Source organism: Cyrtonyx montezumae, unplaced genomic scaffold (assembly GCF_038088225.1).
Source record: "Cyrtonyx montezumae isolate F1298 unplaced genomic scaffold, pur_monq_1.0 scaffold_63, whole genome shotgun sequence".
Classification (NCBI taxonomy): Eukaryota; Metazoa; Chordata; class Aves; order Galliformes; family Odontophoridae; genus Cyrtonyx; species Cyrtonyx montezumae.
The window spans coordinates 262,453-289,903 of record NW_027072071.1 but is presented as its reverse complement, the minus strand read 5'-3'; the positions used below and the strand labels follow the sequence as shown (position 1 = coordinate 289,903).

Genomic DNA, 27,451 nt, shown 5'->3' with positions numbered 1-27,451 from the left:
TCTGTGACTGCCAAAGGACACTGTGTTTGCCCCCTTTGGGCATTGCCACCTCTCTTCTGGGCCCTACCTGTTTTTCCTTCTTTTTTTTTATTTTATTTTTCTCTTTTTTTTTTTTCTTAGCAAAAATGACGTTCCCAATGCAAAGTGAGCTGAAGTTAGGTTGTCCTTTGCTTCATTAACTCCTGCCATGCTCTGCAGGTCAAACTTAGCACAGGGCGCACAACCTGAGATGACTCACCATTTATTTTTAACTTTTGTTCATTTTTGGCCTCTTTGCCCCAAATGCTATACTCTGCAGGGGGTGAGGAGAGAAGATTTTCCACCGGATTTTGTTCTCTTTCACTGCAGCTCCTTTGATTTTTGGGTGGTGCTTCCATGCTCAGTGCTGCCAGATCCCGGAGAGGTTTTACGTGCACGCGCCTGCCCTGGGGATGGTGAGGGCAGAGCAAAGCATCTTGCTCTTTGAAATGCAATAAGGCATGAGGGTTTGTCTGAGGATTATTTTTCCTTTTTTCTTTCTTTTTCTCCTTCCCCTTTTGCAATCACCAAACCTGCAGCCCTGCAAACCTGCTCCACTCCATCATCAAAACCATCCTCAGCACAGATCATCCCGATAACATCCCAAGCGCCCTGCACTCTGCGTCCTTCAAGAAAGCCAAAAATAAACAGTGTGTGTGATTTCTATTTCTCCCATTTTCACTTTTGCCAAGCTTTTAGAGCTGTCCAAAACGCTCTTTTCTGCAAGAAAGGCATTTGGGTTAACCTTAATGATCCAAGAAATGAAGAATGGCTGATTTTTTTGATTCCTCCTCCTCCTCTTTTCCCACATTCCTCGGTTCACTCTCTGACAGCACACACCTGATTTCAAGCATTTCATTGTATTTTCCTTTTCAGGATTTTGAAACTTCTTTTTAACCTGAAGTGAAACAAAATCCTCCCCCCATTCATTCTTCTGCAAGCTCATTCTGCTGGCTCCACTTCGGAAGAAAAGCATGCAGGAACAAATAAATTACAGTTGTTTTATTGGACATGTTCCCAAAAGAGAGAGGAAGGAAAACACAGCATTGTTTTGCTACCATTGAAGTATAAAAAGCTGCAAATTCCTGTGTTAATGGTATTTTCACCAAAATAAAGGCAGAGTGGAGCACTACAGGGACTGAACCCATACAGGAAGGGGGCACCTTTGGCTCCTGCTCCCAATCACCACATTTTCTATGTGTTGGGCTTAGATCTGACTGCACTTTTTATTCACGTGCTTCCCTTTTGGCCCAGAAACCCATACCCCATGGAGCAAATGAGGTTCCCCTGATGGAGCATGGACGTGGCCTTCTGTGTGGGTTTTTGTAGGGAATTTTCATCTCAGCAGCCCTTTACCTTGATTGTTGTTGCTGACACCATGGGGAAAGTCAGTGAGGTTTGGGTGTTGGGGTGATTTCAGCAGTTTTCTAGCCATTTCCACAAAACTTAGCAAGAAGCAGGACAACAGCCTAATGTAACTTCAAACTCTGATCTTCTGAAGACCTCTGCACCCTGGTTATTTTTTAAAACGAACTCAAAAACTCCAGTAATTTAGGGAACAAGCTCTTTCCCGCCTGCTTGGGATCCATCATAGGTGACCAAACACACCTGCAAGGTTACATGCAAGGTGCTGCTGTAGGGCAAACATTCGTTTGGGAAGAGAAAGGACAGAGGTGAGAGTGGTTCGGGGTTCTGTGGGCATCTCAGAGAGATTTCCAGATGTTCTGTGGTTGCTTAGCACATCTGGAAGTGATGTGTTTTTCAAAGTTCAGCTGCAGATGGGGAAAAGAGTGATTTTTTTTCCATTGAACTCATTGACTCAGAAGTGCCTCCTCATGGCTCTGTGCTCCCATTGGAAGGGGACCTTCCAGGATGTTTCTACGTAGCAGAAAAAACCCTCACAGATGTATGGAGAGTGTGAAGATGAGTTATTTGACTTGAAGGGGTGAGTTTGGTTCATCTCAGGAGCAAAGGAGAAGCAGCCTGGATGGAAGCCACATTCCCAGCCCGTCCCTGGGCTTCTGCAGGCCAGAATGGTGAATGCAAAATTGAGCTCAAAACCCAGTTATTGTGTCTGAGCTGCTATTTGATCTCTGCTGCTGAGGAACATCAGCTAGCCACAATAACAGGCTGCTCAACCTCGTTAAAAACAAACCAAAAAAATAAAAATTCCCCATTCCAAAAATCATGTAGAGCTGTGTTTTCCTTTGAAACCTGTTTTGGTGCTTTGAGGGATCCAATTAACTCATGCTTGCTGCTTTCCTGAGGTGGGACCCAAATGCTTAAGAACTACAGCAGAGAGGTGGTTGGTGCAGGAGCAGTATGGGAGCAATGCGGCAGTAATGGCTTTGGAGGAGGGGTCCAGTGGCATCACTTTACTCGGGCTGTGCAGTATTCTTCAGGCTTTGGCTCTTTATGCTCTTTTTGCTGGAGGAGGTTTTGGAGACGATCTTCACACCTGGATTGGTGCCCTTTGCGCTTCCAGAGCTGAAATTCCCTCCTGCAGTACTCAGCCCACTTCCGCTGCTGCCTCCTCCAAGCCCGAGCCCGCTGCCACCTCCATACCCACCTCCAAGACCACCCCCACCTCCAAGTCCAAGTCCTCCTCCGCTTCCAAAGCTGTAGCCTCCACCACCACTTCCAAGACCGAATCCGCTTCCTCCACCTCCTCCAAGACCAAATCCACTTCCACCACCGCCTCCAAGACCGAATCCGCTTCCACCACCTCCTCCAAGACCAAATCCACTTCCACCGCCACCTCCACTTAGACTCAGTCCACCAAATCCTCCTCCTCCACCAGCTGTGCCAGAGCTGGAGCTGATCACCGCTGCAAGACAAAAAAAAACCAGCCAGAATGTTAGACATCTATTCTGGTGGTCATCCAGTTCTTAAACGCACTGCCACTGGGACTTGGACCCATACAGCCCGAATCAACCTTCTGTTGCCAAACCACTAAGGGTTCCAGTAGGTTCTGGATGTCCTATATGGAACAGCTGAGTAAAAATTCTCTTTTCACAAAGCTTTATTCTTAATGGGCCCAAGGCAGATGTACTGTTGTGGTACTTACAGTAACTGATGGGGTTGAGTCCTTCTCCACTCAGCCTGTTGGAGGGCAAATAAAGAGGAAGTTAGAGCAAAATGCAAATGCAGGCAGGGGACCAACACACTCAGAGGAAAAAGTGATATTTGCTGTTTATTTCTGCAGGCATTCTGCTCCCACCTGCTCTCCTCGCCCTCCAGCAACTTCCTGTAGGTCGCAATCTCGATGTCCAGGGCCAGCTTGACATTCATCAGCTCCTGGTACTCACGCAGCTGCCGAGCCATATCAGCTTTGGCTTTCTGCAGGGCATCCTCCAGCTCCATCATCTTTGCCTTGGCATCCTTGAGAGCCAGCTCCCCGCGCTCCTCAGAGTCTCCAATAGCTGTTTGCAGAGTGGCACACTGCAAGGGGACAATGGGGACTCCTGACTGCTGCTTTTCTCTTTGGGTAAGAGCTATCCAACATGATTTCTGGAGAAACCTTGGGTGTCCCATCCCTGGAGGTGCTTAGGACTATGGATGGATCCCTGATGGAGAGAGGGGTGGCACCAGTCCGTAGCTGGGGGTGGGACTGAGCATTTTGAGGTCCCTTCCAACCCAACCATTCTATGGTTCTATGAATTTAAGGTCCCATCCAAACCAAACCATTCTGTGATTCTATGATTCAGTGAAGGAAGAAAACCATCCTAGCCAGGGTCTTTATGAACAATGGCTTTGACTGAGGTCATTCAACCATATCTGATACTCCTGGAGTTGCAATCCCAGCCTGGTTTGACGCTTGACATAGTCATATCCCTTCCAGGTACATCACACTCTGTGGCTGCTGAAGTCTCTGATCAGCAAATGGTGGCAGAGAGCAGAGCTGCAGTACTTAGGAACCACAGAATAGGATCCTTTTGCTGCTCCTACCTGGTTTCTCGTGTTCTCTATCTCTGCTCGAATCCTCTGAATAAGGCGGTTGAGCTCAGAGATCTCCCCCTTCGTGTTGCGCAAGTCATCCCCATGCTTCCCAGCAGTGGCCTGCAGCTCTTCATACTGGGGTTCAGAAGGAAGAGGAAACAGAGGTGTCCAGATGGCTTGGACAACCTCATGCAGGGACAGCAGTAATTTTTCCTAGAAATACATCTACAATCCTGCTCACCTTGGTTTGGTACCAAGCTTCTGCCTCAGCCCGGCTGCGGTTGGCAATGTCCTCATACTGCGCTTTGACTTCAGCTATGATGCTGCTGAGGTCCAGATCCCGGTTGTTGTCCATGGACAGGATGACAGCAGTGTCAGACACTTGTGCGCTGAGCTGAGCCAGCTCCTGTGGGGAAGCACACAGGGACTTAGCTGCACTTAGCCTTCAAAATGCCATCAGTGGTGGCAGTCACTGCCCAGGGGCGACAGGAGGACAGAGTCAGGGGAGGAGGGTATCTGTACCGCCTCATAGAGGGCTCGGAGGAAGTTGAGCTCATCAGTCAGAGTATCCACCTTGGCCTCCAGCTCCACTTTATTCATGTAAGCAGCATCCACATCCTGGAAAAGAACAGCCATGGGGGCATCTGCAGCACCTGATGATACCTCTTTGGCACAATCAAGACCTTGTCATTGTTCAGGGATGGGCTGCTGCAGAGGCAGTGCATGACTGGAAAAGCTGTGCTTGGCACATGCTCCTGGAAGGCCACCAAGAGGATATCTCTTGGCCAAGAGGAGTGCTGTTTGTAACCTTGCTAGAAAATAAGGACAGCATGCAGCATGTTACACCTTGAGACATGCAGTTCCCAGCACTGCCCAGCATCATTATATCTACATGGTCTGTTCTGCTCAAGCAAGCATGAGCACATGGTTTGGTGTCAACAGTTGACTCCCATCCTCCTTCAACCCCATTCAGTCCTTTCCCCTAAAACCATAACACCACTTTAAAATACAAGGATATGTTTCAAGGAGATCTCCCATCCCATGCACTTGCTGGGGATGGCTCAGCATCCATACAACTCATCTCACCCACCTTCTTTAGCACCACAAAATCATTCTCTGCTGCTGTACGTCGGTTGATTTCCTCTTCATACCTACAGGGATAAAGTAATGGGAAAGCTGTGCTGGGTCACACCTTGGTAAACAGAGCAGTTGCACAGGTGGGACTGAAAGATGTTTTGGGTCAAGAGTGGCATTTTACGTAAAGTATATTTAGATGATTTTCCTTTGCAAATTTCATCACAGGCTGTCCTGTCTTGGCTGAACCTGCATTTTCTGATTCGAAAGTTTTCTGATTCCAGCTCCAAGTTTCTGGAGCACTATTCTACCGTGGCATGAGGCACTGCGTGAGAGTCGTGTATTACAGGGAGGTTCATCAGGTGCCATATTATGGACTAAAGCACTTTTTTCCCCTTTCTCATAGAAAATTTGATGAATATCTCAGGCTAGATGTTCATCCTTGAGAAAAATAGTTCTAAGTGAGACTAACCCAACTACCTAATGCTAAGCTGAACAATTTGCATCACATTTCACTTCAGGCTGCTGGGATGTGCCACCAAACAGGCACTTACTTGTTCTTGAAATCCTCAACAAGGTCTTGCACGTTCTTCAGCTCCCCATCCATGCGTCCTCTCTCGCTCAGCAGGCTGGCCAGCTGCCTCTTCAGGCTGTTGATGTAAGCCTCGAAGAGTGGGTCCAGGTTGTTTTTGCCCGTGCTATTTTTCTGACCCTGGTCCTGCAGGAGGGTCCATTTGGTCTCAAGCACCTTGTTCTGCTGCTCCAGGAAGCGAACCTGGGCATTGAGAAGCAGAAGGGTTAGCAGAAGACATGTGCTGATGGCCATGAGTTGGTAATTAAGACTCACACATAGCACAGAACAAGTAAGTCCCAAACTGGGAGCATTACATCCAGTTCAGAATATCACCCAGACTATCTAGAGCTACGTTAGGTTATCCAGTAGCTAAGTAAATTTTCCATTGGCGGACAGTTCTAATGGTTTTTAATTTAATTTAATTTAATTCAGGAAGCTGTTGAGCAGCCATCACAAAATGTGGGCTCAGCTCCTTCATCACTTGCTTTCTTTAAAATCCTTTTTTCCTATTGATATTTATCTTCATTAAGGCTAAGATCTGAGCACTACAGGTTAAAAGACAATAAGTTGCCTTGCCTCTTGCTCATTTATACTATATATAATGCATTTATCCAAGGAAAAGCTGAGAAAGTTGAGTCTATACAAAAAGGGCTTTAGCTTGCAGGCAATAAAGCTGGACATAAAAACCAACACCTCTGATATGATACCCCAGAGACATGTTGGTGAAGCAGTTGGCTTACTAATATTTGAACTAACATATCTAATTTTCTAGGAGGAAAGCCTGAATCTAATCCTTTAGTTTTCAATATCTTCTTTTCTGCCTTGTAGCTGTTGAGAAGTATATTATTATTTGCCGTGTGTTTAGGAAGCATGCAAAAGACTGAAGTTTCCTGAAGCTGTATTTTTGTAGATAGATATCTGTCTTGCTCCCTCTCACAATTCCACACCACTTGATGACACCTCACCTTGTCAATGAAGGAAGCAAACTTGTTGTTGAGGGTCTTGATCTGCTCCTTCTCCTCCTTGCGCACCTGCTGAATGTTGGGGTCGATCTCCAGGTTGAGGGGTGCCAGCAGGCTCTGGTTGACTGTCACTTCTTGGATGGTGCCCATGCCAGGAGATCCAACAAACCCCCCGGGACCCCTGCCACCACCCAGCCCTCCAAGTCCCCCCATGCCCCCTGCTCCACCAAAGCCAAGCCCACCAGAACCTCCACCAAAGCCATAGCCACCACCACCACCTCCACCACCACCAAGACCAAGCCCAAGGCCACCGCCACCTCCGCCACCACCAAGACCAAGTCCAAGGCCACCACCCCCTCCACCGCCACTAAGACTAAAGCCACCACCGCTTCCACCTCCCAAGCCAGAGCCACCACCCCCAAAAGCACTCCGGAAGCTGCTTCCAACACCAAAGGAAATCCTCTTGGAACCACCGAGGCTGTAGAGGCTCCTGCTGCCAAAACCTCCTCCACCACCGCCACCTCCTCCTCCTCCTCCTCCTCCAAGGAGCCTTCCAAAGCCGCCACCACCTCCTCCAGACCGTGCCACTGACACTGAGCTGAAGCCAGCCCGGCTGCCCCCAGGAATGATGGCCGAAGCAGCGCTGTACGACCGCCCTCCACCCCCAGCCCTAGTGCTGTACGTCTGCCGGCTCATGGCAGCAAGAGGTCACGTTAAGGAGCAGCAAGCTGGGAGTGGGCAGCTCTGCGTGGGGAATGAGAGTGGGGAGGCCCTTTTTATCCCCCTGGGGATCTGGGCTTGGTTGCATGGAAGTCCAGAGATCAACCCAGAGCCTTCATGGTTTTGACGTGCCAGGCAGCCAGCTGTCTGATTGAAACTTGTTAAACTGATTACACCCAAACACACCTCTTGGAGCCAGTGTGAAGCTGCTCAGCTAGAAGCATTACCTAACTGATTTCTGTCAAGAATCACTCAGACTTAGCGCAAAGCATGCTTGCATAGATGGGTTATTTTGTTTCATTCCCACAAAGCAAAAGGAACAAACCGAAAAAGGATGAGAAAGAGAAATATCTACCTGGAAGAAAGAAAATAAGAAAGGATGAAAAAGAGAAATATCTACCCGGATCCCCCTGCCCTATTTGTATGGTCCAGTAGGTCACCCAAGAGCTTAGTGGAGATTTCTCCAAAGTAACTTGAGCAAAAGGCAGTGAAACTAAACCGAGTAAAGCAGAATGAAAATATTGCATGGGACTTTGCTGCATGAAGGCACAATGCAGCAGTGATGTTCATGAAGGCTGACACCTCCTGAGGGCTCTTTGTTCACACTCATCAGGCAGACACCCAATTTGAGCTGATTCAGACCCAAGCACAGAGAGATCCAACCCATGATTTGCCTTTGAGATGCTGCATTTCAGTGTCTTCTCACATTTTGGACATTTAATGTCAGGTAGTTCGTCTGTGGCAGCTTCTCTGGGCTGGAGATATAAGCAAATCCATCGCACAGCTCCATCCACCCAGCAGTGGCCATTGCACAGCTCCCAGCCAACAGGTGATGTTGTTGTGATGTGTTTCCACCTTGACTTAAAAGCATGTCGACGAAAGAGGCAGATTTTCTGCAGAAATGTTTTGCCCAAATTCATGTAACTGTGCTATTTGCATGCTTAGCACTCGGAGCAATCAGTCTTGAGTTTCTGGCTTTCTTACGGCTGCAATTTCTTTGAAAGATCTTTGAATCTTTCAATTCAAAATGTTGCCAAAAGCAAAGATTTAACCAGCATGAAAAATCCTCCCACAAATTCTGGTTATTTTACTTTCTGAAATCCTTGGGAAAAAGCTAAGCCGGTAGGGTGTGGTTGCACTTCATGGCCTTTCAGTTTTTAGGGAACTGCGGTGTTTACAGCGTTTTATTCTTCATATTTAAGTTTTCAGCATGTTGTTCTGGTGGATAGCCCTTGCTGTGTGCATGACTGGTGCTTAAACATCTGTCTCTGCATTTGCAGGACAGGACTCCACATGCCCTCTGCATTATGCTCATGTGCCCCAGTGCTACAGAACCATTACACATGAGCTGAAGTCCCACTGGAAGAAAAATTAAGCAGATGCTTGGTGTTCTGCTGCGTACACAAGACCACATCCTCAGTTATCCCTGGAGAAATGCTGCTGGTTGGGCTCAGACCAAGGGAACTGGATTGCTCACCTTGAATTTCCCTTTGAAATTCCTGGGCTGGAGCACATTGGTTTGCTCATTGGGATGAAGCTACTTGGGATACTACTGAAATCCACCAACACTTATTGACTTCATCATTTGCATAAAATTCAAAGCCTTGGCGTGATGGGAAAATGAGATTGTCTTCATACTGGCTTGACCCTGGTGAAGGCAGATTGTTCTGAAGCTGACAAACGAGTTCGGATCAGATGTTAGAGCTGAATGAATATAATGGCATTAAGGGTGCGGCCGCCAGAAGAAAGAGGGAATTGTCAGTTGGGGCTCCCACACTCTTCCCCCTTCAGCCCTCTGTCTGCGAGGCATGCGAGCAATGTGAGGGCTGCAGAAAATGCCCCATTTATTGATGTGGCTTTTCACATCTGTCTCTTTAGATCAGCTCCACCAAAGGTTCACATCTAGGTTGACATTCATCAGGATTTAGTCCCAGAATAGCCCCCAAATCCCAAGCCTGGACTCCTGACCTTTATTTCTCCTGCTTTACTTGAACATCTTCAAGCAGGCAGCAAGAGCCACGGGTTTTGCAATATTTGGGGTTGAGAAGGGCAGGGCTGATGAAAGGTTTTCACATAGAAATGCAAGAGATGGCAGGCTGCTTTGGTACGCTGGGGAGCGGCTGGTTGCTGGAGTGCAGTTTTTCTTTGCAGGGAAGAGATCAACATAAATCATGAGCTTCTGTGGCACCGTCAGCTTGTTTGGATTCTTTACATAAAAGATGGAGTCCAAGTTGTGAATGCTGAGACAGAAAAGTCAAAGATAACCATCTGGGAAGACTTCCTTTTTAGCAGGGTGGGTTTTGTCTTTTCTGCAAGGGTGATGTCCCACAAAAAAAGAGTGAAATCCCATAAAACCTCCTTGCTTCCCGGAAGAAAATCCCTGCAAGACACAGTGAACCCAAATGCAGCAAGAGGGCAGCAGAGGTGGTTGCCCATGGTGAAAACTATGGGCAGACCGAGCCTGGATGGTTTTGCTTCCCAAGTTGTGAAGTGAGACACAGGAAGGATGGGGCAGACAAGCCATGAGTCAGCAGTGAAGCCAAGAAAGTAGAGTGGTAAATAAATTGTAATATTCACTCCTCCGTAGTTTGCATTTCAGGAGTAAATTAACCCGCCTGCACCCTGAGCTGCTTTCAGATGAGTTTCTCTAAAGGGAAACTCAAAGTGATGTCTTGGGGGGGTTTGGTGGTGTTCAGGAGAGTGGTGGGAAGAAGGCAGTTATGGTGATTTGTTCAGCATCCAGATGTGTACCCAGCTGTGCTGAGCGACAGCAAACCCTTTCAGCTGTGCTGTGAGACTTTCCAGGGGGCATCACACGTTGGGAATGGGGAGAAGGGAAGGAGCAATGCTCCCTCTGCACTCATGGGGATGGGGGCTTTCCTGGCATCCAGCTGTGCATCCAGCTGAGCCGAGCACCACCACAGCTGTGCTGAGGGGACCTTCCAGGGGTACAGTGCCTTGGAAACAGAGGCCTTGCACAGACCAAATGGATGGGGAAACTGACCTCACTCAATCTCAGCTGCCTAAAAGGGCATCCTGCAGACTCGGGAGCAGCCTGCGTGCTTTCAAGGCGTGGTGCCTGAGGACACCACTGGTGCTGTATTTTGCAAAGACAGACATCTGTTTCATTTAGAAATTAACCTGCTCTTGTGAGAGGGTTTCAGGGGTGGGGTGTGGGATATTGCTTTTTTTCTTTTTTTTTTTTTTGCTGCTCCCTGACCTGGATCTCACTGATTGCTTTAAACAAGGGCCTGGCTGCTTGGTATTCTGCCTGCAGTGTGTGAGATCCCAGTGTCCTGGGTGATGCTGTATATTCGCTCGCCTCTAATGGAACAGAGCTATGCAAAAGTGCACAGGGAAGGAGAGCAGTGTCTAACGACTTTGTTAAAACTTTGCAAACTACAGACTCCACCCATTTGGAGGCTCAGGTCTGAGAAGGCATCACTGCTTTGGTAATGTTGGGTGGGAAATAAAACCTGTGGAGCGCAGCTTGAATTATGCATGTAGTTTATTGAAGGTACAGCTGAAAGTCTGGAGTAAGCGAAGGGTAATCAACAGTTCACTTACACATTAAAAGCATTAAATCCATCTATCTGGTGCACACACAGGAAAAACAACGCATGCATTTAACTACAGAAATATAAGGTGCTCATCGGCATGTAATTAAAATCTGCTCTACCAAACCTGGTGTAGCAACTTGGGCCCATTTGCATAACCATTACCAACCCTCTCGTAAACAGGAAAAATAGGATTTTCAGGTGTCATTAAAGAAGCTAAATAACAGATGCGGCTTCATCTGGGGCAGTGTAAGATGTGGCTGCTCTTTCTGATGAGCAAGTTTTTTGTTCTTTTGCAATTGCTTGTGTGAGGGATCCCTTGGAAAAGGGGCTGAGCAGAAAGAGCCATGAAGGCAGCAGACTGAAATGCAGATCTCACCTGGATGAGACCTGGGGGGCTGCTGACCCCCAGAGCACCGTGCAAGAGAAGGTTGGCAGTGGCCATCCAAAAAAAAACCCAACAAAAAAAACCACCACCATCTTTTTGGCAGAGCTACCGACCTCACTGTGTGTGCAATGCATGCTTGTGTGCTTCAGCTGTTAGAAGGAAGGGGAATACTGTTTTACTGCAGAAATGCTGATTCTTTCTCAATACAACACAGCGCTGCCCACCTACCGGCTCGTTCTGACCACGCGCACGGCCGTGCTGTACCGGCTACCCCCTCCACACACCCCTGCCCCCGGGATGATGACAGCCCCAGGGCTGCATTGCTCCACTCCAGCACACACCAGGTTGCCCACACCGGTTGCACACTGCAGCCCCTCAGCACCGGGCAGCACCTCGCGCCCTACGCAGCTAGCAGCGCTCCGGGCCCCAAAGCCTCCCCCCACCCTGGGGACGCAGTCAACGCTGCGAGCGCTGAATCCACCTCCGTTGACCCCAAAGGATGAGACCACCCCTCCCAGCCCTGAGCTGCCTCCAGTCTTCACAGAGCATTTGCCACCGATTCCAGATAGGGATCGGCACTCACCGACCGTGCCACCGCCGCTGACAACGGCTGCAGGAAAAGAATGGTCTGGTCACTGCTGAGCAGCATCCAGGTAGGTTGTGTGGGGTGGGAAAGGGAGGGAAGGGCGTTATAGGCTTATGAAGGAGCAAAGGGGGGGTTCTTGGTGGGCTTACCTACGCTCACCGGGTTACCAGTGCATATCCTGTAAAAAAAAGGCAACGTCTCAGAGATGTGCTTAGGGGAATGCTCCCCAGACACACACACACACACACACACACATACACAGATGCTGCCCAGTTTTAGAAATCCTGGAGGTACTTCAGCTCATCTGTGTGCCCAGATGTAGTATGTATTGGCATCTGAATCTCTGCGGGTTGGACCCAAAACCCTACAGCTGTCTCAATGTCACATCTCTGTCTGTCTGTCCCACAACACACACTTGGAGTGCTGCAACGCAGCTGCATCGGGTGGGAGAGAGAGGGATGGGAGCAATGCTCTTCTCTGCACACATGGGGAGGTGGGAAGGAGCAACACCCCTCTTTGTACCAACACAGACATGGGAAGGAGCTGTACTCTTTGCACTCATGGGGAACTGCAGCCTCTCACAATTTCCCACTTCCTCTCCTGTTGGTTTTACTGCAATCTGCAGCTGGACATGCTCCCACCTGCTTTCTTCTCCTTCCAGCAGGGTCCTGTAGGTTGCAATTTCAATATCCAGGGCCAGCTTGACATTCAGCAGCTCCTGGTAGTCCCTCAGCAGACATGCCATCTTGTCCTTGGCCTGCTGCAGCGCTGTTTGCAGGTCCACCAGCTTCTGCCGTGCATCCTTGAGGGCGCAGTCACCACGCTGCTCTGCGTCGCAGATGGCTGTCTGCAGGGCTGCAATCTGTGAACAGCAATGGCTGGCTGAGATAGCAACAGAGAGCTATAGGGCTGTATGTTCCCCTCCTTGTTTCTCAGCTAGAAACCTGCTGGAGAAACCCAGGTTTTGACTGGGAACCTGCAGTGGCCATGCATTGCAGGATGAAGGCAGGGGATGTGTTGGCTGCACTGTAGCAAACATGCAGATGCAGCCACCATTATTTCTACTAGAGCCAAACCACCTGGATCCTGCTAGATGGAAATAAATTTGCCACCTAGAGAGAAGCGTAATGGCACATCCAGGCTGGAGCTGGGTCTGGGGGATCCTTTGCACCCTGCCTCCAGTGCAGCACTCAGCTCTTCACCTACCTGTTTCTTCACATTATCTGATTCACACTGCAGCTTCTGGATCATCCGGTTCAGCTCAGCTATCTCGCTCTGGTTGTTCCGTAGGTCATCGCAGAACTTGCCCCGACTGCTGTGGAGCTCCTCCAACTGTGCATGGGAAGGGGACAACATTATGCTGGGAACCACCCCTTCCAGAGAAAGTGCACTCTGGAGCTGCAGCAATGCTCCAAAGTAGCACCCAGATGGAACATTAGGTGGGCCTTGAGGACTTTGGGAAGGGGACAGTGCTCCTGATGGGTGTACAAGAGGAGAACATGGTGCTCTGTTTTTATGGGAAATTCTTCAGATGCGATAGTTAGATTGATTTTGATTTCTTTGTTGGTTGGGTTCCTTTTTGGCACAGTTTTCTTTATCAAATTACAGTGCATGAACACCAAGGGATGGGTTTGAGCCTTGTCATGAAGGACAGAAGTTCTCCTCAGGGCTTTTTGGTGAAGGGTTTCATTGCCACTTGTGCGATACTCACTCTGGTCTGGTAGAAAGCTTCCACTTCAGCCTTGCTCTTCTGGGCAATCTCCTCATAGCAGCATTCCACACTTTTGATGATGCCCTCCATGTCCAGGTCCCGGCTATTGTCCATTTGCACGACGACTGAGGTGTCACACAGCTGGCAGTCCAGCTGTGCTCTCTCCTGCAAGATCCATCACAGATCATTTCCCTTCCCCCTGCTAGCTGCACTTCAGGTCAGGAGAGAAGAAGGAGCTTTGGGGACAGCAAGGAGCAATTGTCCTATGGGTGCTCAACTGGGACATGGAATCCTTCAGGTAGCCTACTGGTTCCCAACCACTGGGACTTGGTGTGATGGCATGACATGGGATTGCCTGAAGGAACAGAGCAATCCTGCTGGAGCAACTCACTGGTTGCAGCTGTGCCAGCAGATTTTTGGGCTGTGCATCCCTTGGGGAAAGTGCTTTGGGACCAATGCCTGCAGGCTGATGGAAGCATCTGGTAGAAAAGGTGGAGAGCAAGCACCAAGCATCCCATGTGTATTTTGGTAGGAACTTGTTATGTTTCAGGTGAAAGCATTACTTCCACCAAAAGATTTTGACGTATGCAGCTAAAAAAGTGAAATGCTAAAAATAATCTGGATTTTCAAGATTGAGATTTTTGAGTTGCTCCCAGGCATGGTTAGAATGCAAATTTGAGAGGGTTTTTTTTTCATGCAAAAGGTCCCTCCCTTTGCAGCCAGGTGTGTGGCAGACACACAAGCATCTAGCAGTGTCATTACCAAGTATATATATATATATATAGTATAGATAGATAGATAGATATAGATGGGGATTTTTTTGGCTGTAGTTGTAGGATTTTAGGTGAAGACACCTTTCCCTGTGTTGGTTTTGCTCTCAGAACCCAGACAGTGGGTGGGCAGCTCTTACCTCAGCATAGATGCACTTGAGGAATTCCAGCTGCTGCCTCAGGAGGCCCACCCGCACCTCCAGCTCTTCCTTGGTCAGGTAGAGGCAGTCCACATCCTAAAGAGATACCATGAGTTGGGTGAAAAGAGGGAAAATAACCAAGGGCTGTGCCCAAGCTCATTTTCTGTTAGCTTTGCAGGATTCTCACTGTGGCCAACCCCTGACTCTACCTGAGTTTGCATTATCCGTGCTTAAAACCTGATGAGGTTCTGCACATTCCTTGGGTCACCTCTATGTTGGGCTTCCCCTGCTCGGGCAGTGCTGTGGCTTTGCATTTCTCCCCCAGGTTTTGCTCACCTTCTTCAGCACCACGAACTCATTCTCCGCAGCTGTGCGCTTGTTGATCTCATCTTCATACCTGTGTTGGAAAGCAGAGAGGGGGGCTGCTGAGTGCTGGGTGTCCCGTCCCCACAGCCCAGCATGGTTAAAGCCAGGGCCTCTCCCTCTTTGCTTTCTATCTTCTATTTGTTTTTTGCTTTGTTGTTATATTTTCTTCCCTGCTTGGCTGCGTTCAGCACTTTTAAATAGCCCATACCAGCAATATCGGTGGCCGGTGTGATGTGGCAGCAAGTCAGGCAAAACCACAAGAAATTCAAAACTGTGCACCGAGATGAAGGCTTGGTGTGCTCCTCCTAGCCCTGTGAGGTTTTTTTTTTTTTTTGGAAGCATACAGGACTCTGCTCTGAGATTTTATGAGAGACTGTGACCAAAATGCTCCAGGGGAGGTCAGGAGCTTGAGCAAGCCATGAAACTCCCATTTGCAATGAGAGCAGAGCCGGTGCGTAATGGCCGAGTAATTGGGACTGAGAAGAACTTTCACAGGATGAGTCTGACCTCATCGACTGAGAGAAAACTTCTGAGAGCTTGGCTGTAAGATCTTTGGAGAAGACACTTTTATCCTGGCTGTGCGTAACCAGCCACCAAGCGTCCTGGTTATGGTTGAGCATAGCACGCAGGGAGCAATTAAGGAATGTCTACGTTGTAGATCAAAAAGCTATTCCCACATTTCCTCCGGGAAGAGTGAACCCCATGGGGATGATGTGGATGAAGTGTGGGCTGAGGGTTCTGCAGGAAGGGATGGCACTGAGGGTACAGAGTTTGATGATGTGGGAGGTTTGATACAGCAAACCACAGCGTGCAGGAGCATCAGGGAGAGGAAAGGACCCCCCAGTCCTCTCCTATGGTTATGCTGCAAGTGTTGGGTGTGCACCAGTGGGATCCCAGCACAGAGCTCTGGTCACAGAACTCATGGACCGGTGTATTGGCTTCACACTCTGAAAAGCAGCCAGCACCCCACCCTCCACCTCCCCTCTCCACTCTGCTTACTTGCACTTGTACTCCTGCACCAGGTCCCGCAGGCAGCGCTCCTCATTCTCCAGCCTCTCTCGCTCCCCCAGCACGCACTCCAGCTGCTTCCTTAGGTTGCAGATGAAATTCTCAAAGACGGGCTCCAGGTTGCGCCGGGACGCTGGGAGAACATACTGCTGCAGCAGCTCCCATTTGGTGGTTAGCACCTTGTTCTGCTGCTCCAGCAGCCGGACCTGCAGAAGGAAGAGGTGTGAAAGTCACCCAGCCTCTCTTATCTTGGGCAAAGGCTTGCAGACAGAAGAGCAAAACTAAAAGGCAAGTGGTTAAGGGCCGATTTCTCAGCAGTCTGATTGCTAAGTGCATCATCTCCCAGACCAGGGCTGAATAATGCCCATGTGCTTGCTCCAAGTGGAACCCAATTATCTGTTTGAGCAAAGCACACTACTGCTGAGGAAGGCTCCCTTCCTGCTCTGATGAGCTCATTCCAGGAACGAGCTCTCCCGGTGATGAAAGCTCCATCTAGGAGCTCATTTGAATGCATCTGATTGAAGCTCTAACCATGGGTACTTATCATGCCTTTCACTTGTAGATTAAAAAGCTCTCTCATACTTGGGAACCTTTATGGATCATGAATAAGTCATTTTTAAGCTGGAGGAAGTAGGGTGGCTCCTTTACGTGGGTTTGTTTTTCTCAGCTGTGGAACATCTCACAGGGAAATCTGAGTTCAGATGGAGCAAAGATTCCTCTGTCATTTGAAAAATCATTTTCCATAACACACCTCTAAACAGCAATGAAAGCCCCTTAGGCTTAGCTATAATAGTAATAATAAACGATGTTTGTTTAGGAAAACACCAAATCCTTTCATCGACAGAGTGAAAATTGATCTAATTTTAGCTAGACCTGCATCTTTCTCCCTCTGCAGGGTGAAGTGAACGAACAGCTATAAGAATATAGATGTCATAGAACTATAGGATAGTTTGGGTTGGAAAGGATCTTAAAGATCGGAGAACAATATAATAGATCCAAAGGATGGTTGGGTTGGAAGGGTCCTCAAAACACATCCAGCCCCACCCTTTTACCCTGGGCTGGTCCCAACTCTCCATCAGATGCCCAGTCCCCATCTGTGTTCTTGAGCATCTCCAGGGTGTTCCTTTGCTATCTGTAGAGGTAGGAGGCCAATTGCTGATCATACATGGCATAGAACCATCTAGGTTGGAGAAGACCTCCGAAGTCATCTCAGCGTCTCCCTTCTTTCTCCCACAAGCTTTGGCTTACTGCTGATCCTGACTGAGCCATTTTGCAGGCTGGCGGCCATCGAAAGGCACAGCAGAAGGACTGGGATCCAAGCAGTGCCTGCACCGGCAGCCATTGCTGTCACGTTATCCGCAGAGCTCACCTTGTCAATGAAGCAGGCAAACTGGTTGTTGAGGTTCTTGATCTGCTCCTTCTCATGGGTCCGCACCTGGCACTCCTCAGGGTCCACCCCCACGCAGAGGGGCTTGAGGAGCTCCGGGTGGATGCTGACACCACGGATCCCTTCCGATCGACCTCCTCCAAGCCCAATGCTGATGCCTCCTCCATAGCCGCCCATCGCCACGCCGTCCCCAAGGCCTCTGTAGCTGCCCAGGCCCCCGTAGCCTCCACAGTTACCGAACCCCACCACCGTGCCTACGCCAAAGCGACCTCCACCATAGGCAGCGCCGCATCGTCCCGCGCCGCCTGCGCCGTATGCCACACTACGGCAGCTTCCTCCGAAGGAAATCCTCTGCCCACGGCCCAGGTCACAGACACTCCGGCTGCTGAAGCCGCCCAACCCGCACCGCCGTGCTGCCGGTTGGCACACCGAGGCTGAGCTGCTGCCTGCCCTGCCCAGACCGCAGACGGCGGAGGCCGAGGAGAAGCCGCGTCGGCCCAGCAGCGAGCTGGAGGTGTAGCACTGCCGGCTCATGCTGCAACACACGTGGACGGGAGCGGTGGTGATGGAAGAAAGTGGAGGAGCGAGAGAGGAGCGCGAGGAGATCTCCTGTGGCTGCTCCCAGGCACAGCCCAGCTCCTTATATATGTTCCAGGAGGTGCCTGAGATGCAAAAATTTAATTTATCCACTGGGTTTGGTCTGCCTGGCAGCAAGGAATGGCTTCCAACATTTCCAACCCACAGCAAACACTTCCATCTCATATGAAATAATGTGGAAATTAAAATAAACTGCTTTGCTTGCAAGCTTCAGTTTCAGGACTTATATTTTACTTAATTAATCTGCTTCCTTATTGTGTAATTATAGTTTAGCAAAATAATTCAAGGGGTTTTTATTCATGGCTTGTTTACGGTTTGGTTTCACCACGATGTTTAATTACATCCCGGGACCTCCTGCAGAATGCCCCGCCAGGGTCCCTGGTCAGCTCAGGGCTGGCTCTTGAGCAATGGAGGATGGAGCAGGAGGTAGTTCCATCAACACATGCATTTCTGCACCTCAGTGCACAGCCACAGCTCTCCAAGGTGGTCGTTTTCAGCCATGTCAGGTTAAAGCTGGATGAGATAAGAGGAGAGCATGGGGTGGTGGTGGAGCCAACGGAGAGTTGTGTGCTTGTGTTGTGTTCGGGGGGATGCTCTGGAGATGGCACTCATGGGCAAGAAGTAGAGGAGCCCCTTGGAAGGGTGTGTCCCTTAGAAAGCACCAAAAAATGCAGTGTTGATGGGAAATGCATCACAGCAAGAGTGCATTTTGTGCTGAGTGATGTGCATAGGGAAGGGTGTCTGGGTGTGATGGGACCAGCAAATACCTGGAGATGCAACAAAGCAGTGAAGCGCAGTGTTACAGACAGGTTGAGTGATGTTAGCCAGAGTGAACATTTTTTCCTCTTATTCCTGCGACACGCCTATTTGATGTTAAATTATTCGAGCGATATCTCTTAATGAGAAAGCACCTTACCTTCTTAATTAAAATTCTTAAAAAGAGTTTTGAATTTGCTTGGAAACAAATAAAGTGCTTTTTTGCCTTAACAAAGGAGTCTAATCACAGAAGCACAAGTCATTGCATAGCGTGCCCAAAGAAGATTTTGCATCTTTGCTAGGGCAAAATTTCCTGGTTCTGGGAGGATTCCTAGACAATGGGATTGTATACTTAAAATGGATTGTCTCGAATGAGAAAATAATGCAAAGGAATTATGGTGATTTATAATATTTGTGGTGTCTCTCCAGTTAAAATGCCTTCCTATTCTTTTTTTACAGATCTCAGAGTGGGTTGAAATGAGACCTGAAATATTCCATGCAATTTTAATTGCGTCTTAGCTCTGTTGTAGTAGCTGCATTCGTCTGAGAAATTAGGGTGTGAGTTTAGCAATGAGACATAATTTCATGCATGAGGTGATAGCTGGAGGAAGCAGATGGGCTTTTGGGCCCTGCAGTCTCCACATCACCCTGCCTATGGTCACTCAGGCAGCTGAACCTCTTGCTGGTAAGCAAAAGGGGGAATTATTTCATAAATGTATATTGTGTTCAAGTTTTGGTGCAGGACAACGGGGTGTGTTGTCTGAAGTCCAACCCGGAGTGCTGCCTGTGCACAAAGCAGTTATGGCCCGGTTGCACCACATGTGCAATACTTGCACAATTTTAGGGTTGTAAAGCAAGGAAAATGGGACCATCACCCATGTTCCTCCCATAGCTACCACCCCTGCAGCCCCTCCCAGCTGTTTCCCCATGCACTCAGAGCACCAAGCCTATGCTCCAGCCCTAAGAGGTGGCTGCTTGCAGGTGCCCAGCTCCGCACATCAGAGGGTTCAGGGCAGTGCTTGTGGCTTGCAGCTGCTGAGCTGTCACAAAGCTAGTCCTGGTTACATAAACTTCAAAGCAGCAAGCGCACCGATGCCATTTCACCTTCTGCAAGGAAGGATTGCAGTCACACTTCTTCCCTTCTCTCCAAGCTTTGTCCTGGCTGGTGCAAGTCCAGCAGTGGCTGAGGAGCTGTGGAGATGTACTGATTTGCTGCTTTACAAGGAAAAAGTTGAAATTGCAGTTTTCAGGGTGATGAGAGCAAGGCTTTAAAGCACCAGATGACACTCAAATTTACCAGGAAACCCCTGAGGTCCTTGGCCTTAAGTATGCCTCAAGCCTTGGTGGCTACCCTGGGACTCAAGGCCTTGAGATTTACATGCACCCAGCATTAAGGCAAATTAGTCCTATTTAAGCACCTTGCTGCGTTGGGTCTGTTGGGTCATCTGCGAAAACAGAGAGAGCCCCAAGGGTTTTCCAGCCTCCTGCTGTGATGACCAGCCACCCAAGATTGCTTTATCCCAATGAGAAAATCACTTTTTAAAGACCCTTTCCTGATGAAATCGGGCCAGCAGGGCCTGGCCATGCTCCCAGCACTGGCAGTGCCCTCCCTCCCTTCCTTGGGCAGTTTTTGTGGCTCCTTGCAAAGGGGCCCTGCAGTCACCATTAAAAGGGTTTATTAACAGGCCCCTGGGACTTTATCCTCTGGTTGCATGGGTCCATGAGGGCTCTTCCCGCTCTTAACTGCAGCTGGATGCTGTTCCCACATCAAAGCAGGTGGTGGATTTCTTGGGACAATAATCTGAGCTCCTTCCATCACCATGGGCACCACGCTCCAACTCTGCCCACCATCAACCTTATATTCCACTGGACATCACATGGCTTTCATGCTGCTGTTAGGAAAAAAAAAAATGAGCAGGATAATTCCAACCTGGATGGTTGGAATTAGGGTTAGGGTTAGAACAGTGGAGATGTGGCAATGAGGAAGATGATCTGTGGGCATGGTGGGATGGGTTGGGGTTGGACTGGATGGTCTGGGTGGTCTTTTCCAACCTTAATGATTCTTTGATTCTATGAGTGGGCATGGTGTTGTTGGGTTGATGGTTGGACTTGGTGATCTTAGCAGGCTTTTCCAACCTGCATGATTCTATGATTCCATGATTCTATCTATAGTTATCAGTTATCACTAGTGGCCACATTTCATGTGCTCTATCTTACTTATTTGCCATGCTGCTACACAGGACTTTGACAAAACCTTTCCCTTCATTTGCAGCCTTTCTACTGGAAAGACGATCTGCTCAGTGATAAAATCAGGTCACTGATATCGGTCACATCACCAGCACTGATGCTGGGCATTGTGATGGTAAGGAAAACAAAAGTGAGCTACTCCCAAGGGCAATGTGTCACTCCTACTGGCCTGTTCCTACTGTCAAGCACTGGCCAATCATGGTGCCCTGCAAGCAAATCCAGGTGTTTCATTTGGGGTGACTTTGCCATATTCTAGTCTTTTTTTGTTTGTGTATTTGTTTTGCTTACTATTTTCATGGTGGGAAAGCTGGGTGCAGGGTGCTGCTTCGGGCACTACTGGGTGATTGCTAGAAATGCTGATTGAAGCCAGCAGCAGCAGCACACAGCATCTCATTTGGGTTTAAAAAATCTCCATGTTGATGGTGCTGACAGTGACCTAAGCAGAGAAACTCTCCTTCATAGCCCTTATTTACCACCTTATTTTGCAAGAGACAAATAGGTTTCGTACCAAACACCACGGGTGTCCACCCTCTTCCTTTGAAATGTTCTTTTGCATAGGAATGTGTAAGGCCCTTTTGCATCACCTGGCCAGCTGTATGGCTGATGGGTTACTAGGGCTCTGAGTAATGGTGTGGAATGGGCACAGCAGGGTCATGATGAAAGCACACGGAGCAGCTCAGGGAATGGCCTCTGCAAAGGGAGTGCAACCACATGCCAGGAGCAGAGCGTGAGGTTTGAAGCCAGTGTGTTTTTCTGGGGAAAGGTGGCAAACAGCAGCCAGGTGCTAAGGCTGGAAGTATTGCTGTGCTGTGTCACGGGACAGCTGCCTCTGCCTCTCCTCTGATGCGATATGAATGCTTCCAACCAAAGCATGTTCCTTCATGCACTGGGACTCTGGAGATGCCCCGCAGCAGCAGAGGTGTAGGAGGAGGAAAATGCAGCCCAGAATTTCAACCAGTTCCCAACGGTGGGTCTGGAAATCTGTTTGTGTGTGCACCGTAATGGCCATAGAAGGGAGCTGTGCAGCGTGGGTGGTTAATGTAATAGCCCTAATTTTGCAGATTTACAGGCAGGTTTCCCTAGGAAAAAAAAAAACAAAACAAAAAGTATAGGTGGTACATGTGAAGAGCAGAAAACACAGAGCTCCTAACAGCAATGCAACCTCTGCTTCTTTGTGGATCTGAGGCATCACTCTATGGAGGGGGACATGGGGAAAACTTAGAGAGCAAGCCTCATTAAAGGCCTGGTCTAAATGGGTTGGCAGATAGGATAACAAGAGAATAAACACATTCCTTGTGCTGGTTTCCTCTACCACTGAGCTGAAGCTGCAGGCACAGGCCTCATGCATAGTAATTGGGAGTGACGAAGGCACATTCAGGAGCAGAGGTGGGGCTCTTGGTCAAAGCCAAACAAAAAAGACAAATGGGAATGGGGAGAAGCAACAATGCTGTGCTAGTAAGCACCCAGCAATTCATAAAGCCTTCCAGATGGACACTCAGATTAAGGAGATTACAGGAGGTAAGGCTTGTAGAATATGTACCTATTATCTTAATGAATGGTTAGAGTCATATTTTGTGGCTTGTTTTGCCACTAGCATGCAAAAAATGACTGTGTGTCATGGCAGAGGTGGTGGCAGAGTGCATAAGCTCCATGTAAGGGTTGGCCTCACTGGGCTGAGCGTGATAAAGAGAAGCATTTGTCCTGGAGGAAATTGCAGCCAGCTTCCATTCCTTGCAGCCCAGAGGTTCCCAGATCTGCCCTGGGAGGCACTGCAGCCTCTATCTGCACTCTGAACAGCTCATGGACTCACAGCCTACACCCCCAAGACATGGACTCTCTGAGTTGCCCGCAAAGCACACAACATGGGAAATAAAGCCAAGCAACAGTGATGATGATAGCTGCTTTCTCCTGGAGCTGAGCTCCCCTCTGCAGCAGCCACATCCCTCCGTGAGCCAGATCAGATGCAAAGTCATGCTTTTATTTGTTGGAATGTGTTTCTCCGATGGATTCCTGAGCTTTCTGACCTCCATCTCCTGCTTTATGAGGTTGTTTCTTCCACGTATCCATGATAGGCCTGAAATCCAGCTGGGCACGTTTCCCAGCCCATTTCCCTGTGTTGGGAACAGCATTGCAAGAAAACCCAGTGCTTAATAAATAAGGAAAAAATAAAAATAAAAATCTGAGAAAGGCACAGAAACACAGAAAAGAGGAGGTCTGGTTGTGAATCACAGGTTGCACGGGTTTCCCTGGCCATCGTGTGTTGGAGGACACAGGGAAGCGTGTTATTAGGGAAACTTTCTGCTTTCAGAAGGATGAGCAGGGGCTCAGAAACCCAGGGTTTGATTTAACAGCCGAACTGGCTGCAGACTGGCAAAGGCTGGTTTGGGGAATTCCAGCGTTGCTTCTTGCTCCACGCATCAGTGTTGCCTCATTATTCTCTTTGTTCTTGTTATTATGTGGTTGCTTATTCTCAGTGAAATCCCTATGGGGTAACCACTTGTGTGACACCAGGCAGTGCTCAGCACCTGGCTCTCTTGTTCTCCATCCAGGAATGGCTTGCATGGGGAAATGACAATGACCAGAAGCCAGCCTGGTGCTCTGGACATCCCAGTAATTGCACACCTGCCCTCCCAGCTCCTCAGCTTCCTGCAGAGAGTAGCTACTGTTTTTTCCCCCAGGCAGTTTTGCAAAGGCGGTCACCGTGCTGCTCATCATCACAAATCCCTGTCTGTCCAAGGTGTAACTTTCCCTTTAATTACTGAGCGTGACAGCTGTGGCTTCCCTGTCCTCGTTTCCATTAAGGATTGACAAACACCATATGTGCACTGTCCCCAAAGTGTCCCACCCCTCTCTGATGACTTTCTTTCAAGTTATTCCAAGAGCATGCGATAAAAAGAAGCAGTTGCTTATGAGATTGCTCCTGGGCTTGGCATGATTGCTGCTTCAGCACCCACACCCCTCATCACCAACACGGGAGCTGGGTGCTCAGACCCTGTTCCTCAGGAACACCCAATTCCCTCTTCTTGACCCCAAAATTAAAGAAGTATCTTTCAAATGGGAAATGTTTCTATGCTTCACCCTTCTGCCTCCCCGCTTTCCTCAAGGTGCTGCTGCCTAGGAATAATAACAGCATCAATTTACCATCTGTTGTACAAAATAGCTCATTTCAAGAAATCTGGCAGTGGTCTTTTTTTTAAGGATCCATCCTACATCAGTGTGTGGGTGTTGCAGTTGTGCAGTGGGGTTCAGGGGTTGGTGTGTTGTGCATCTGCACTGAGCTGTGCTCGGTGCTGGGTTCCCAACGGTGCCCATTGCCCATCATTTGTCCATTCCCACCGACAGAGGTAATGCAAAGTTTGTGCCCAAAGGTTGCAAAAAGCTGCCGTTTCCATTGATTCCCCCTCATTTGCATCATTTTTGGGGAAATGCAGAACTAATTGCATAATGTGAGTCCTCATCCTGCAGCAAGGATCAGGCCAGGGTGATTCATCCCCAAGAAACAGTTCCTTTAATCCAGGAAAGGATGAAAGCCAACCAGCTGAGCTGGTCCATGGCCAAGGGGTGCTGGGTGGGGATGGAGAGTTCTGCACTGTGGACGTGAGTGCTATGCCAACCCACCATGGAGAACATCTGTTTGCAACTTGGTTTCCATGTGCAAGTAGTTCGAGTCAGCAGGAATTCCAGCTCCAGAACCCAATTATGTCTGCACTAAACCTGAAGCTAAAGATGAAGTTGTTTCCAGGAAAGATCGTAGGATTGTAGACCCATTACATTAGGAAAAGACCTCTAAGATCACCAACCTCACCTCACCGTGCACACTGACCGTGTCCCCTGGTGCCACATCTCCACGATTCTTGAATACCTCCAAGAACAGTGACTCCACCATCTTTCTGGGCAGCAGTTCCAAGGCAGTTCCTATCCAATCTTTCAGAGGATAAATTTTTTTGCTAATATCCAACCTGAACATTCTGTGATGGGAGGAATCACTGCCTCCTCAAGCACAGCTCAGCCCTGAAATCCAGGCAGCAAAAAATGCATGGGTGCACTCAGGTCAGAAAGTAACCAGCTGCTTGGCTCAGCCATGAGGCAGAAAGGTCCAAAATTCACTTTGCTCCAGCACTGTTGAAATTATGTGAAAGAAAAAGATGAATTTTCCATTAAAATAATCTTATAAGGAAATACAGTTCATTAAGCAGAGGCAAGGAAATCCAGGACGACCCTGTGAGACTCATACCTAGGGGCTGGGGATTCCTCCAGCCTCAAGCTGAGCCTGGACCACAATCCCAGAGCATCTCCTGCCCCAGTCCTTCCTTTTCCAGGTGAGATCTCTGCCTAAAGCCTCCCCCTCCCTCCTGGTGCAATTGACCACATCACAAGAAACAACTTGCTTCTGGATATAATGCAGATTGTGGAGCTGTCTGGCTGCAAGGAATGAGCATTCATGGGAGGAACTAATTACTGGCTAATTTCTTACTTGCATTTATCCACAATCTGCTTTGTGGCAGGCTTCCTGGGTATCATTTGTTCCCACCTGCTGTGCAAAGCACCAATCCACTTCTTGGGGCTGGAAGCACCTCCTCCAATTTCCCATGTGTGTTCCCCACTTGGCTGCCAGCTATAATAATAATATGGTGATAATTATAGGCAGTGGTGTGTTCATTAAAGAATAGAAAGTAGTGCATTAGGAGGACACCGAGGCCATCCCATCCAATGCAGGGGTCAGAAAAGGGAAATTAAAACTCTCATGCTTCCTGGGAGCTGGCTGTGTGGCTTGGAAATTGGGTATCTGAAGCAAGTGAAATGCAAACAATCCCTGATAATGATTCCCTGAGTAATGGTAAAAAGCGCAATAAATTTGCATCCATTTTGTCAGACCACAAAAATGCAACTTTGATCCCCCAGGAAATCCTGAGGTTTTTAAATTTTTTTTTTCATTTCTGGTGAAATTACACAATTTTTTTTCAATTCTTTTTTTTTTTTTTTCAAGTGGGATATTCCAAACCATTTTCTTCTGATGCAGCTGGGGACATCCTGCTTTGGCTGGGTAAGATATTCACCATGGAATAAAGCAGAATTCCTTCTCCTGCCTTAACAGTACAGCGAACAGGTTTGCTGCTGAGTTCCTGTATGTGTTTCATGCTCCTCTCCTTCAGCCCTGAAGATGCACCATCACCAGTAGCTGCCACCTGCACTGATGCATTGGTGTTTCCACAGTTTGCAGAATGAGTGGGACCTCCAGGATCACCATCACCAGGACTCACCCTATGGCTCCTCCGTAAGACCCAAACCTCCTGTGCTAACTGGGGTCCCCACTGACTCTTGGATCTTCAGTCCAGCCCTGTGACAATCCACATCTCATGCCACCCCACCTGCAGGCCCGTGTTGTCCATCATCATAATCTCTGTAGAACTCCAAAGACCAAAAATGAGTCCCTGTTTCAGCAGAGCTGCTCCATTTCTTTGTTGTTGGTCATGAATTTGAAACCTCTTTACCACAGAGTCATAGAATCTATTGGAAAAGGTCACTAAGATCATCTAGTCCCACCATCAACCCATCATCTTCTAAATCATCAATCCAATGATCTCCCAGCCAGCAGAAAAAGGAGAAGCAAAGACCAGTTTTCCAGTGCTGGGTCCCAGGGGCTGCATATTCATCTTGACCCAGGTATGAAGAGATGGAAAAGGACTTTGCCCACAGGGAAAGTGCAGAGCAGGAAGGGAAGGAGCCCATCTAGCGGCACACTTTGAAAATAGCCTTCACGTTGGGCATGGTTGCATGAAATTAATGGTTTTGAACCTGTGCCATTTGGTTTGGCTCATGGCAGCCAATGGTTGGATTCGAGGTGAAAAGGACATTCTAGCTGCTATCACACAAAAGCGTGGAGAATAGTGAATAAGAGAAAAAGCTTAACTGACAAATATGGCCTAAAGAATTTTTCCTTCTTTAGCATTACACTTGAGGCTCCTGCTCAAATATTTGCTGTAAAGTGTGATCTTTGGGCTGATGCTGTTCTTGGACCACCTCTTCCTCATGCTGCAGGGACATGGGGCACCCTAGAGACAACTTCCCCTCTGTTCCTATTACTGCCCCTCTTCCTCCTCTCCCCATGTTCTCATCTGGCTGTGTCTAACACATAGAACTGCCATGGGGGATGATGAGTCACCCTTCTTGCCCTATGAATTCAGTCTTCCATCTCCTTGGCTGTGGTAGGTTTTAGAGTGCTTGTACTAGTCAGGCAAGACATCAAACCCCAAACATTTCCAACAGTGAACTCTCCAGAATAGTATTTCGATATTCATATCATGAATAGTTTTGCTAAAAGGACTAGAGGGAATCTTTTCTCAGTTATCATAATGATTTCTGTGGGTATTTGAAGAGACAGAAATATCCAACTGGTCAGTGTGAAACAGGAGCTTGTTAAAGAAAACTGAAATGAAAAAGAAGAGCAAGAGAAGGATTCTTTTAGAAAGTTAAAACTGCCGTTTGAAATATTTGTGCTGAAACTCTATGGCTGCCAGGAATTCACAGATACAATAATGTGGGTTTTGATATTTTGCTATCATTCAAAATGGGAATACTTAAAACGATACTTAAAACAAACAGCTACAAAACAAGAGTAGGAAGGAAAAGTAGTAATCACTTATCTGGAAC

General features: G+C 48.3%; 2 protein-coding genes across 2 annotated transcripts; both read right to left on the bottom strand.

Annotated features, from left to right (window-relative positions):
• Nucleotides 1-1,005: 1,005 nt before the first annotated feature.
• On the bottom strand, nucleotides 1,006-7,302 carry LOC136057352 (keratin, type II cytoskeletal 5-like). Its single transcript, XM_065750049.1, has 9 exons — nucleotides 6,571-7,302; nucleotides 5,586-5,806; nucleotides 5,048-5,108; nucleotides 4,480-4,575; nucleotides 4,199-4,363; nucleotides 3,967-4,092; nucleotides 3,239-3,459; nucleotides 3,086-3,120; nucleotides 1,006-2,845 (listed from the first exon to the last, which is right to left on the bottom strand). The coding sequence occupies exons 1-9, from the start codon at nucleotides 7,261-7,263 to the stop codon at nucleotides 2,394-2,396; spliced, it is 2,070 nt and encodes a 689-aa protein (XP_065606121.1). The 5' UTR covers nucleotides 7,264-7,302; the 3' UTR covers nucleotides 1,006-2,393.
• A 3,475-nt stretch (nucleotides 7,303-10,777) lies between these two features.
• Nucleotides 10,778-17,801, bottom strand: LOC136057355 (keratin, type II cytoskeletal 6B-like). Its single transcript, XM_065750055.1, has 9 exons — nucleotides 17,183-17,801; nucleotides 15,805-16,019; nucleotides 14,776-14,836; nucleotides 14,440-14,535; nucleotides 13,530-13,694; nucleotides 13,025-13,150; nucleotides 12,460-12,680; nucleotides 11,968-11,996; nucleotides 10,778-11,842 (listed from the first exon to the last, which is right to left on the bottom strand). Exons 1-9 carry the CDS (start codon nucleotides 17,732-17,734, stop codon nucleotides 11,457-11,459), a joined length of 1,851 nt encoding a protein of 616 aa, XP_065606127.1. The 5' UTR covers nucleotides 17,735-17,801; the 3' UTR covers nucleotides 10,778-11,456.
• Between the last annotated feature and the right edge of the window lie 9,650 nt (nucleotides 17,802-27,451).

Coding starts and splice junctions, on each gene's coding strand:
- LOC136057352 (XM_065750049.1), bottom strand. CDS start 7,263: ATGAGCCGGCAGACGTACAGCACTAGGGCTGGGGGTGGAGGGCGGTCG. Junction 5,109..5,585: donor GTTGAGGATTTCAAGAACAA/GTAAGTGCCTGT, acceptor TTATCCCTGTAG/GTATGAAGAGGAAATCAACC. Junction 4,364..4,479: donor TCCGAGCCCTCTATGAGGCG/GTACAGATACCC, acceptor GCTTCCCCACAG/GAGCTGGCTCAGCTCAGCGC.
- LOC136057355 (XM_065750055.1), bottom strand. CDS start 17,734: ATGAGCCGGCAGTGCTACACCTCCAGCTCGCTGCTGGGCCGACGCGGC. Junction 12,681..13,024: donor CAGATAATGTGAAGAAACAG/GTAGGTGAAGAG, acceptor TGCTGTTCACAG/ATTGCAGCCCTGCAGACAGC. Junction 11,997..12,459: donor CTGGAAGGAGAAGAAAGCAG/GTGGGAGCATGT, acceptor TTTTTTTTACAG/GATATGCACTGGTAACCCGG.